General features: G+C 40.6%; 1 protein-coding gene across 2 annotated transcripts in view; it reads right to left on the bottom strand.

Moving 5' to 3' along the window:
* TTC39B (tetratricopeptide repeat domain 39B) overlaps nt 1-13462 on the bottom strand; it is a 141267-nt gene that overhangs the window by 93093 nt on the left and 34712 nt on the right. Inside the window, exon 2 of one of the 2 annotated variants that reach the window (XM_031014796.3) lies at nt 8748-8782. The exons of the other annotated variant lie outside the window; for it this stretch is intronic. Within the exon in view, the coding sequence (XP_030870656.1) occupies nt 8748-8782 (35 nt within the window). The remainder of the gene's footprint in view (nt 1-8747; nt 8783-13462) is intronic. 2 annotated transcript variants of the gene reach the window in all.

Below are 13462 nucleotides of genomic sequence, written 5' to 3'. Positions count from 1 at the left end.
CACAAATTTTCATCATGGAATATCCCTAACCCCAAGATACATCTTAAAATTGACATTAACTTTGACTGCCCTAAATCAAAGTTATGTTCTTAGGGAGATGATCTGCATTTGCTTCTGCCAATTACCTGAGGACACCAGCAACCTGATCCACTTAAAGTTAAATAACCTGCTTCAAGTTGTTGGGGGTTACACCATTTATATGTATTCAGACTCCAAACCAGCTTACAATTCAAATTCTAAAGGGCATTAAAAAGTTAAACATAGGTTCACCATGCAACTTACCAATTCCACTTCTGTGTCTGTATGGCAGATAATTTAAAACATGTTCATACAAAGACTGTATGCAATTGTTTATAGCAGCATTATTCACAATAGCCAAAAACTGGAAACGACTCAAATGCCCATCAACTGATGAACAGATAAATAAAATGTGATATATTCATATAAATGAATATTATTCAGCCATAAAAAGGAATGAAGTGCAGATGGTCCCCAACTTAGGATGGTTCAACTTACAATTTTTCAACGTTATGATGGGTTTGTCAGGGTATCCAATGCATTTTTACTTACTATATTTTTTATTTATGATGAAGTTATCAGGATGTAACTCCATCATGAGTCAAGGAGCATCTATCTATACTACACATTCTATGACATGTGTAGACACAAAATAATGCATATTAGATTATTCCATTTATATAAAATATCTACAAAAATTAAATTAGTGGTTGCCCCAGCTGAGGGTAACAGAAATTAGATTAGCGGATGCCCTAGCTAAGAGTGGGAATAGATAATGACTATAAAAAGGCACAGATTTCTTTTTCAGACGATAAAAATGTTTTGAAGTTAGATTGTGGTGATGGCTCTATAATTCTGTAAATACATTAAAATGCATTAAATCGTATAATTAAAATAGGAATATATATGAGATATAAATTAATATTGCAATAGAGCTGTTTAAAAAAATTCTCTGAGTGGAGAATCTCATTAGAGGGTTTTTTTTCCTTCCCTACCTAATACCAAGATTGAAATATACACATTTCCTTACTGTGCCTTCCTGCAAGATGATTTTATTTTTCCTTTCCTTTATGCAAGGTCTCCTACAAAATTCCTCATTGTGTTTTTTTTTTTCCTTCCTTAGGAATATATAAGATAACAATATGAATGGCATCTTAGATCCAATAAAATCACTGTCGACTTGGTTAAGAAAATCAAATTAAGAGAGGACAAAACTCCCTTTCCAGACTTGAGTAACATTTATATTACCTACAGGGGAAAATTGGGGCCGAAAAAAACAGCAGAGAAAAATGAAAACAAATCTAACTTTCCCTGTAGTTACTATTTATAACTTAAACACTCTGAAGAAAAATATCAGATGTTTTCCAACTATCATTCACCGATATTCACCCTTAATTAAAACAGGCAAAAACTATTGTATCACCAATTGATCTAACCTAATGAGGGGGGAAAAAAATGGCCCCAAAAGCCTTACCTCACTCTCATCTACAATTTATGGTTTGAAAGAGAAGGTGTGGAGAAGGAAAAAGTTTGTGAGAAATGTTATAAAACAAAATATTTTTATGCTACACTTGATCTTAGATAAAAGGCCAAGAAGCGATCAAAATATTTTTATTTCTATTGTAAGCTTCTAATTACCTGGCTAAAAAAATCTGCCTATTTCACCTTCTACAGGTAAGTACAAATTCAGAGCAGTTCTTGAAAATAGACACATTCATCCCCACTGTATTCACACCACCTCAGGACTCCATTGAACACATATGAGTTTCTATGTAAGGATAAATTTGAAATTTCCATAAGATGCTCTGGAATATGAAAGACCACTGCTGAGAACATATTAAACCTGCATCTGTTCTAACAGTCTTTGAACATAAGTTTGATCTGTCTCCCCTGACTTCTCTAAACTACCATGAAAAGAAAATCTTAATTAATCAGTGCCCAACCAGGACTCCCGGTTAGATTTTTGTCCCATTGCCCACAGTGGTTTTTATGAGAAAGAGGTTAATCAAAAATACCACCAGCCAGGTACAGTAGCTCATGTCTGTAATCCCAACACTCTGGGAGGCAAAGGTGGGAGGATCACTTGAGTCCAGGAGTTCAAGACCAGCCTGGGCAACATAGGGAGACTGCGTCTCTACAAAAAATAAAATTAGCCAGGCGTGATGGCACCTGCCTATAGTCCCAGCTACTTGGGAGGCTGAGGTGGGAGCAGCACTTGAACCCAGGAGTTTGGGGCTGCAGTGAGTTGAGAACGCACCACTACACTCTAGCCTGGGAGACAGAGTGAGATCCTATCAAAAAAAACAAAAACAAAACACCAAATCACGATGACTGTAAGTGGTTAGTCCATTCTCCCCACTAGACAAGACCAGGAATCCTCCATGGCCCAACTTCATTTGTGTCCAGGGCCCCACTGGTGTTTCAAACCCACTGCTCTGTGCTCTGGCCACTGTCCTCAGAACTGTTCACCCAGCATGTCCCCACCTCTGACCCTCTGCACTGGCTCTACCAACTGAAATGCCACCCATCCCTCAAAACCCAAAGCAAATGCCAGCACCCCCATCTCCCAACCAAAAGATAGCTTTCTTTTGGAATTCCCAAAACACTATATTTACTCTTCACATGCCATATCACAGTTAATTATCAACAGATTTATTATACCCACCACTACATTGTCAGAGATGGCAACTGGGCACTAACACTGAGAAAAGGGACACTTTGTCATCAGAGCACTAGAAGTGCAAACCAGCATGGAACTGTTAAATCAGGAAGCAAGAAACTATAGCTAATCTAGAACTGCATGTTATTTGTGACAAATTTCTATATATCATGCGACAGGTCTAATTTACAATTCCTCCTTAAGAGGTCACCTCCTTATGCCAAACAGGTCATAAAGTTCACAAACTATTTTAATTTTTATTTTTTATTTTATTTATTTTATTATTATTATTATTTGAGATGGAGTCTTGCTCTGTCACCCAGGCTGGAGTGCAGTGGCACAATCTCGGCTCACTGCAACCTCGGCCTCCCGGGTTCAAGTGATTCTCCTGCCTCAGCCTCCTGAGTAGCTGGAATTACAGGCATGCGCCACAAAGCCCAGCTAATTTTTGTATTTTTAGTACAGATGGGGTTTTGGTATGTTGGCCAGGCTGGTCTCAAACTCCTGACCTCAGGTGATCCACCCACCTCAGCCTCCCAAAGTGCTGGGATTACAGGCATGAGCCATGGCACTTGGCCTATTTTAATTTTTAAAAAGAACATGGTCAATGTACTACTAACATTTTTTTACATCTCTAATTTTTCCTCCAGTTCTAAATGGTGGAGATTTTTGTATGATCTACCAGTTTTATTTTAACAGTTTTATTTTATTTTATTTTGTGTTATTTTAACTATTTTGAGAAACTGCTAGAAAAACTAGCAATTTCTCAAAATAGTTAAAATAACACAATCGTTACCACAAAGATCCAGAGGTAGGAAAAATCTATGTTGAGAGTGGTAAATTCATTAGGCAGAAAAAGAAAAATAAGAAACTATTTGCTTTGTGGAAACAATTTAAGGCCTCCTTCATCTGTTAGTGTGAATCCTTTCATTAGGCATTCAAGAGAAAATATTCACTGGAAGAAATTAATCATCAGGTTGGCAAGAGCACTGCATCTTGATACAGAGATTGAAGCACTTGCTCTCTGCACCAGAAACATAAGATCAAAATGTATGGTTCAGTAAGTGTAAGGAAAAAGAACTCTACTAAGTTTTGCAGAATTCACAAAGGGAATGTTATAGTATCACCAATTTAAGAGGAAATGTGAGAAATATTGACAAACCCTGAAATTAGGACAAACAAAAAGTTCACATAAAAACAATTGAAGAAATTTTTTACAATTAACATGTATTTATAATCAGAGGCCTCTGACTTGGACTAGAAGTCCATCACTTCTCCTGTGTCTCCAGCTTGCCAACTGCAGAACTGGGGACTTCTCAGCCTCCATAATCACATGAGTCAATTCCTTACAGCAAATCTCTTCATATATAGACATTTTATGTCTCCTATTGGTTCTATGTGTCTGGAGAACCCACACTCTTACAAGAGAGAGCAGAAAAGTACCGATGTTCACTGAGCACTTACTATGTGTTTTACTCCCATTATCACATTTAACTTAAATTTCATTTAATCCTCTCAATAAATCTATGAGAGGAGAAAACAAGCTCAGAGAAACTGCCCAGGCCTCCCAGCCAGTAAATGGCAAACTGGGACTACAGTTCAAGTCTGACTGTCAAGTGTGGTCAGTCCCGTCTCCCCAGGAAGGTACATGTAGTTGTGTGCATGAAGGCAAAATGAAACCACACCGCTGTGCTTTGGAGTTTTATGGCTGTGTGTAATATTTTCTTTGTTCTCTCACTGCCATTTTTTGTCATCACCAACAAGCTCTGCTTCGGAAACTACCCCCCTTACAATACCTCTCAGAACGCTGTAAGGCAAAAGTACGCACAAGACCAAAAGGCAAAGTTTATTAAAATCAGATCAAAATCAACTGCAGACTCTGAATGGAGGCCTCTGCTACAAGATTCTTCGTGTATGGACTCCAGCACCTAATCTGGCTACCCCTTCTGATTTTGGGCTCTATCTCTCTCTATTAGGAGAAGGGTTCCTATAATGTGTTGCTATAACCAAGGTGAGAGGAGTGGAACAATCCAGCAGCATTGAAAAGGACACACAAACGTTTAAGCGACAGTCTAAAGGACACGAGAAATAATGCACACCAGAAACCTAAAAGAGCAAGATACATTCTAAAATGGGGAAACCTTTGGATTTGTTAAACTGAGCAGGACAGGGAAGTTAAAATTAGACAAGAGGAAGAAACTGCTGGCAGACAAATACAGCCACAGAGAAGTTCTGGAGGCAATGAAGGGAGAATGCGTGGTCATTAGAAACTGAGGCAGTGTTAAGGAGCTGCAGTCTTCAGGATGAGAAAAACTATAACAGAGTTGACAGTAGAATAAAAGACACCAAGACAATGCTTCTCGAATTCCCCACTTTAAAAGTACATGAAGGGGTTTCTCTAGCAAATATGAAGGATGAACAAGCTAAAAAATCTAATGTACAACATGAGGATTATAGTTAATAAGAAATAGTACACTGTATTCAGGATTTTTGCTAAATTAAATTAGATTTTTCCTCCTTGCCACAGGAGGAAAAAAATGGGTAACTAGGCCAGGCGCAGTGGCTCATGCCTGTAATCCCAGCACTTTGGGGGAGGCCAAGGCAGGTGGATCACCTGAGGTCAGGAGTTTGAGATCAGCCTGGCCAACATAGTGAAACCTTGTCTCTACTAAAAATACAAAAATTAGCTGGACGTAGTTGGCAGGCGCCTATAATCCCAGCTACTTGGGAGGCTGAGGCAGGAGAATTGCTTGAACCCAGGAGGCAGAGGTTGCAGTGAGCTGAGATCACACCATTGCACTCCAGCCTGGGCGACAGAGCGAGACTCTGTCTTAAAAAAAAAAAAAAAGGGTAGCTATGTGAGATGATAGATATCGTCATTTGTTCTTCTATAGTAACAATTTTACTATATATGTATCTTATAACATCATGTTGTATACCTTACATATACACAATAAAATTATTTTAAAGCAAAAACAAAAAGTACACAAAGGGGTTTCTGATAGTCACGAATCAAAAGTATCTCCATCACAGGAGTCATTTTGGATGATGTTCTGAGAACCAGACAATGCTAATATTAAACCATCTAACTCGGTTGAACAAAAGAGTTGTTTTTGTGCAAACACAGGCATCTAGATCAAAGGAACTGAATGGAAAGCCCCAAAACAGTGTGTTATTATTTTAATGAACTTATTTGACAAAGGAGGTATCAAATATAAATTGTTTCCCTCATGGACCTAACAAATGGTGCTGGAATAGTGGGCTAGCAATTTTAGGGCTGGTGTGAGATAGGAATCTAAATTAACTTCAGCTGGGTTGAATTTAGGGCTTTTGTTTATTTCTGTGGTTTGATTTTTTTAAAAACTAATAGATGTTAAAAACTGCTTGCAATGCCTTCCTGAGGTCCCAAAGGTAAAGCCACTACCAGCCTACTAAAGCCAGTGGGAGCTCAGAGAAGTACAAGCATCAATGTGCACTGCTCACGGGTTACACTGCTCCCATTGGTCAGTGAGACCCGTCCTCCTCTGTGAGGTCTACACCCCTCTCTGGTGTGTGTGGCATGCTAGCTCCCGCTGGGAAAAGCAGTGTCTCCTCTAGTGAACTCCAATCACCAGCCCCACGGCCTGATCCTTTTCCATCCCCTGGACTGCAATCACCTACTATAGCCCAAGCTCAATTCCTGCCAACACCAAGGGAGGAGCAGGGTTGAATAATTATAAGATTTCTGAATGGCGATCACTTGCCCACCATAGAAGTGATTTCTTAAAAATCACATAAACAGATTATCTTCCAAAGAGTACTGTACAAAAAGGGAGGAGGGGAAAAAGGGCAACTTCACAGTGGAAAAACCTGACAAACACTACCCATGCCATGTGACCAAGTTCAACATCGGTAGTGCTAAGTCACATTGATACCGTGGATCTTTGCTATGATGTGATAAGAATGGCCCTTTCCATCTGGGGTCTTCTCCCCAAAAACACATGACCACAGTCAAATCATGAGGGGGGGAAAAACAGACCAATCTCAATTGAGGGCCATTCTACAAAATAACTGACAGTACTCCTCAAAACTGTCAAGGTCACCAGAAACGAGAGTCTGAGAGACTGTCACAGCCAAGAGGAGCCTAAGGGGATGTGACAACTAAATGTAAAGTGGTATCTTGGGTGGAATGCTGAGGCAGAAAAAGGACACTAGGTAAAAACTAAATAAATCTGGATAACGTATGGACTGTAGTTAACAATAATATATCCATATTGATCATTAATTGTGAGAAATGTACCATGCTAACTTAAGAAATTAATAATAGAGAAAACCTCGGTGGGGTACACAGGAACACTCTGTACTACCTCCTCAATAATTCTGTAAGTCTGAAACTGCTCCTAATTAATAGGTTAATCCCAATCACAATTAAGTTTTTTTTAAAAAAATCATATAAACATGAAACTTTTGGACAAAATAAAAATGTATAATACTAAAATAAAGAAAAATTGCAGTCTGGAGGAAATATCTATAGCAAATATGACAAAAGATTAGGGTATATATAATTTAAAGTCCATAAGTATGTTAAGAGAAACATTCTGAAAAAAGCTAAGAGACAAAAGAAAATTAGAAGTCATACAAAAGATGCAATGTATTTTTAAAATAATTTTTAAAAATACTAAAGTAGGTATCATTTAAGTTGCAAAACTGTTTTTGAAATAATACCCAGTGATGATAATGTGACAGTTTAAACCACTTTGCTTACACAGTATTGGTAGCCAAGTAAATTGAAAATACTCTTGTGGAAGTACTGTAAAACAAACGGTGCCCCTCTACCCCTACCTGTACATGCACATGTTCAAGCCCAAACCCCCAATGTGATGGAATTTAAATATGGAGCCTCTGGGAGACAATCGGATTTAAATGAGGTCAGGAGAGTGGGGTCCTCAGGATAGGATTAACACCCTTATAAGAAAGGACATCAGGCAGGGCACAGTGGCTCACGCCTGTAATCCCAGCACTTTGGGAGGACAAGAGGGGCAGATCACGAGGTCAGGAGATGGAGACCATCCTGGCTAACATGGTGAAACCCCGTCTCTACTAAAAATACAAAAAAAATAGCCTGGCGTGGTGGCGGGAGCTGTAATCCCAGCTACTTGGGAGGCTAAGGCAGCAGAATGGCGTGAACCTGGGAGGCGGAGCTTGCAGTGAGCCGAGATCGTGCCACTGCGCTCCAAGCTGGGCAACAGAGCGAGACTCCGTCTCAAAAAAAAAGGACACCAGAGAGCTTTTGCTCTCACTCTCTCGGCCATGTAAGAACACAACAAGGAGGCAGTCTGCAAGCCAAGAGGAGAGCCCCTACCAGAATCCCAACCATGCTGGCACCCTTAACTCAGACTTCTAGCCTCCAAAATTGTGAGAAAATAAATTATTGTTGATTAAGCCACCCAGGCTATTGTGTTTTGTTATAGCAGCTGAAGTTAACTAATACAGGAAGGCAATTAGAGATATACAAAGAACAATAAACATATTCATCCCTTTTAATTCAGTAATCCTACATTTGTTATGTTAACCTTTAGAAATAATTCAAAATATAACAAAGCTATACACATGTAAAACTTAGTTCTACATTTTTAAGCCAGTGACAACCTAAATGTCTAACAATGGAGAAACAGGTAAGTAAATTGTAATATTCCACTTGATCTAATATGATTTAGCAATTTAGAATTATTACAAAAACTATATAGGCTTACAGTGAATGCTTTTAATAAAATTAAGTGCAAACCAAACACAAAAATCTACAAAATGAGACTGACATAAATATGAACAACTATTAAAAGAGTTAGCTATAAACAATTTGTTGAGAAATATTTTGTTACAAGAAATAATACTCAGAAATGTATCTGAAAGTATTAGATAGATCCTTTCTTAAATATAATCACATCCTCTTTAATTATAGAAAAGTGACTTTTTTTTTCTGAAAATAGCCATTGACGTACTCTCCAAAAAATGAGAATGAAATATTTACTTTTTATGTAAGACAACCATCAATTTTTCCTTACTACATACTTTTTATTATGTTATTACTTACATTGAGATGGTTTCCAAGGCATCTTCGAAAACGTCCTGGGGGAAATAAAAAATACAATGAGTTTCTCAAGAATTCTCAATGGGTTTCTCAAGAATTCTAAAAGAGAAAATGAATACACGCATTGCGGAGAGTGGTCCTGGCAGGAAGGTATAGCAGGCAGTAGAATCAATCAACTTAACGCTTATGGAATTCTGTTTACAGAAATCAAGCACATGAATTTCAGTGACGTTTAATGTTTTTTTTAATAAGGCTGGTAAAATACTCAGCAAGTGATCAAACTGGCCTAATTTAAAGAGACTATGACGTCTTTTATGAAGTTACCTTTCACTCCTAAATCTCACTCTTCCCAACTATAGAGTAAAATAAATAAGAGGATTTGCCCGATGTAGTCTTTTCTTTCTCCATGGCTAGCCAAGTGAGCATCCTCTGGGCCTTCATTTCACATATTGCACCACCCTCTCAGCTCGCCTCCCTGCCACCAGCCTTTCCCCCAGTTTACTCTGTGCCACACAGGATAGCCCTTTGCTTCATGCCACTGGCCTGATCACAGCTGCAACAGGAGAGAAACGCACACAGTCATATGCACTCAGAAGTCCACACACGCACTCCACACTCAGACACAGTGACTCACACACAATCTCACAGTCACACATACAAATACACATGCACTCACTCAAAAACTCACACATTCACAACAGCTCCCTCACAGCTGCAAAAACCAAACCTAAGCTCCTCATCCAGGTATCCGGGGTCCACCACAACCCAGCTTAATCTTCCAAGCATCCTTCTCTGACATCCCTACCACTCTTACCATAGCCCAAGCCACGAGACCTCCAAAGGGCCACCTCACTGGTCTCCCTACTCCTGTGCTTGACACCCTCCATTCAATTCTTCACATGACAACAATATCATTCTTTTACTTCATGTTTTTGAATGAGCATACACCACTCCAGTTTTCTAGACCTCTTCAAGAGCTTTCCATTGCACTTAGAAAAATCCCAAACTCATTCTCCCTATCTACAGAGCCCTAAAACAGCCCCGCCAGCCTCTGACCACATCCCCTTACTCACTCGACTCCAGCCACAGGTCTTTCTTTCCGTTCCTTGGACAAGTCAAACATCCCACAGTTCTCTGCACTGTCCCCTTTCTTATAATGTCCTTTGCTCAATTATTCCCATGGCTGACTCATTCTCATCCTTTGATTTTCAGCTTAGAAAGCCACCTCCTCAAGAAGAACATCTCTGATCACCCTAATTAAAATTACTAGGAATAGCAGCTTACATAAAGTTCCTCATCATTTCATTTGTTTCATTCATAGCACTTATCATAATCTCTAATGACCTTCCTTGTTTACTTGGTCACCCTCTGTCTCCATCAGAGCAGGCTCTTACATACACAGAAAAAACACCAGGGCTTCGCACCAGGGTTTGCTCAATAAATACTTGTTGCCTAATGAATGAATGAATGAATGAATGGAACCTGGACCGCCAAGCGACTTACCATATCACACCTCATTTAGAGTTATGCACAGAAATGAGGAAAGGGGGCTAGGGATCTTTTCCCTTGTGTGGCCATTAATACTGAACAAGGTTTAGACCATACTGGATTCTGCGGTGAGGCAGAAAAAACAAAAGTGTAAATACTAAAAAGAAGAACCTGGCCAGGCGCAGTGGCTCACGCCTGCAATCCCAGCACTTTGGGAGGCCGAGGCGGGTGGATCACAAGGTCAGGAGTTGGAGACCAGCCTGGCCCACATGGTGAATCCCTGTCTCTACTTAAAAATACAAAAAAATTAGCTGGGCGTGGTGACGTGCACCTGTAATCCCAGCTACTTGGGAGGCTGAGGCAGGATAATCGCTTGAACCTGGGAGGCGGACATTGCAGTGAGCCGAGATCGTGCCATTGCACTCCATCCTGGGTGACAGAGTGAGACTCCGTCTCCAAAAAAAAGAAAAAAAAAGAAGAAGAACCGACTGGACCTGGTGGCTTACACCTGTAATCCCAACACTTTGGGAGGCCAAGGCCGGTGGATCACCTGAGGTCAGGAGTTTGAGACCAGCCTGGCCAACATGGCGAAACCCCATTCCTACTAAAAATAAAAAATTAGCCAGGCATGGTGGTGCATTTCTGTAATCCCAGCTACTTGAGGAGGCTGAGGCACAAGAATCACTTGAACTCAGGAGGCGGAGCTTGCAGTGAGTGAAGATTGCCCCACTGCACTCCAGCCTGGGCAACAGAGCAAGACTCCGTCTCAAGGAAAAAAAAAAAAAAAGTTGTAAACAGTGGCAGAACTGAGTTTGAATTTGGGACCCTGACCTATTAATCTACATTAATATCATACTCCATAAGGGAGGTAAAATCAAGGGCCAGCACACAGGTTATCATGTGAGTAGTTACAGAGAAGGGAGGAAAACGTATTCTCCAGGAACCCAAATCTCACTACGATAAGCCCAGCTCACAGTCCCTCCGGCAGCTCTGCAGACTCCCTCTGCACTTACCTTTAACAACAATAGGGTACATGGACAGCCCACTCCTGGAAGCCTTCTGTGCCTTCTCCTCCTCCTCACAAACCTCAACATGGACACTAAAATACTTACTGAGTGAGCGACGCAAAGGATAACTTGGGAAGCCAACACTCCGTGTAAAGAAGATAAGGCTAATATTTTCATCTAAACAAGAAGTATTCCCACCCCTCCATCAAAAAAAGAAAAAAAAAAAAAGAATATCAAGCCAGGTGGTGCACACCTGTAGTCCCAGCTACTCGGGAGGCTGAGGTAGAAGGATGGCTTGAGTTCAGCATGGACAGTATAGTAAGACCCTGTATCTAATAACTTTTTTATTTAAAAAAAAAAACACGATTTCAAGAATATCGAAACTCTCCATTTTGTTGAAACAGTAATCACAGGCAGAGAGTTTTCTAAATAAAGCATATGTGGTCTATAAAGGCCAGACAAAAGGTGGAAGTGTCTTAATTTTAAAAAAGAAAAGGTGAAGAGAAGAACTAAGATTTACTGAGTACCTATCATGTGCCCGGCACCTTACAACCTTACAAAAGCTATCTCATGTGTTCCTCCCAACATACAGCAAGTTAAGCCAGTTGTAGTTTAATTACTTGCCAAACATTACACAGCTGGTAAGTGAAGAAACTGGGGTTTAATCTCAGGTTTAATGCCAAAGCATTTTATTAATGTCAATACAAACTATCTAAAACTTGGAAATTAGATAGTTGGGCAGGATGGGGAGGGGGTGGGAGATGAAGGGGTGCCATATCCTCTCAATGTAATATGGTAGCATTGTTTTACAAGCCTCCCAAGGATTATTTAACTCTCCAGAAGAGTGTACTTGTGTTTAATTTTGCCATCTGCTGTCTGACTGGAGTCCGCACACTGTGAAGTTACATGTTGACTTACAGGATTTTTAGTGGCGAAAAAGATTACCTCAAAGATTATGATTTTGCTGCTCTGTGAGACAGCAGTTCCCAACCTTTTTGGCACCAGGGACTGGTTTCGTGGGAGACAATTTTTCCACAGATGATGGGGGACAGTGAGGAGATGGTTTCAGGATGAAACTGTTCCACCTCAGATCATCAGACATTAGATTGTCATAAGGAGTGCGCAACCTAGATCCCTTGCATGCACATTTCACAATAGGGTTAGCTCTCCTGAGACTCTCACGCCACCGCTGATCTAACACGGGGTGGAGCTGTGGTAATGCTCGCCCGCCCACCACTCACCTCCTGCTGTGCAGCCTGGTTCCTAACAGGCTACAGACCAGTACCAGTCCACGGACCAGGCATTGGGGACCCCTGCTTTAAGGTTATTACCCAGCTTTATGTATAACCTAGCAATCTTAATCTAACATTCTTCCTTAAGCCTATAAATACTAGTTCCTCAAATACTGTTTGGATCTATTTACCATTTCACTGGTTTCCTAACTGGTGGATGAAATAAAATTTTGACATGTTCATTTATATCTTTATGAGACTCTTATTTCCAATTCTGGGAAATTATACTTGGACATGGAGATCGCCAACCGCTCTCTCCCTGGGTACCAGCAAATACAGTTTCCTGCATCCTTGGGAAAAGTGATGTGGGGTCCACGTGGAGGATGAAACACCAAAAGGCAGAGACTGCTCATGCCTCTGTTCCATTTCCCTATGGACAGACCAATGCTTCCTTTCCCTCCTGTCTGTCTTGGTCCCCACACTCAGTTCAAATTCTATCCCTTTTCTGCTGCTGCCTCAGGAAGCTCCTTTTCCTTGTGTGAGATTCCCATCAGGGCCCTTAGGTTTGGCACTGACAGCTATTCCACAGTCTCCCACCTGGCCCTCGGTAGACACGCATGTATTCTTCATGTAGCAGAACTAGATGTTTCCACCAAAGTCTCTGTGCTTCTCCATACTCGCCATGAATTTCCAAGTGCTCCTCCAGTGTTGGTTTCCCTTAGCTCCCCAGTACTGGTAGGCTCACCATGTGCCCTCCAGTTACAACATGCACAGTCAGAGGAGCATCCAGACTCCTTCCAACATAAGTAAAGTAAGACAGGAGAGCTCACACTGCCAATAAATACAACGTGTTACAGGAAAGCCTCGGTGTTTAGTTCCCTCCTTAAAGGCAGCTGCATTTGCCTGCCCTACTCCCATACCAGGGCCAACCTTGAAGTGCTACTACTGTAGGGCCTGGTGTAACAGATGTTTTCATTGAACCACACCTGGC

The sequence above is a fragment of the Gorilla gorilla genome, chromosome 13, assembly GCF_029281585.2.
Source record: "Gorilla gorilla gorilla isolate KB3781 chromosome 13, NHGRI_mGorGor1-v2.1_pri, whole genome shotgun sequence".
NCBI classification, from domain to species: domain Eukaryota; kingdom Metazoa; phylum Chordata; class Mammalia; order Primates; family Hominidae; genus Gorilla; species Gorilla gorilla.
This window is presented reverse-complemented; position numbering and strand designations above follow the sequence as displayed.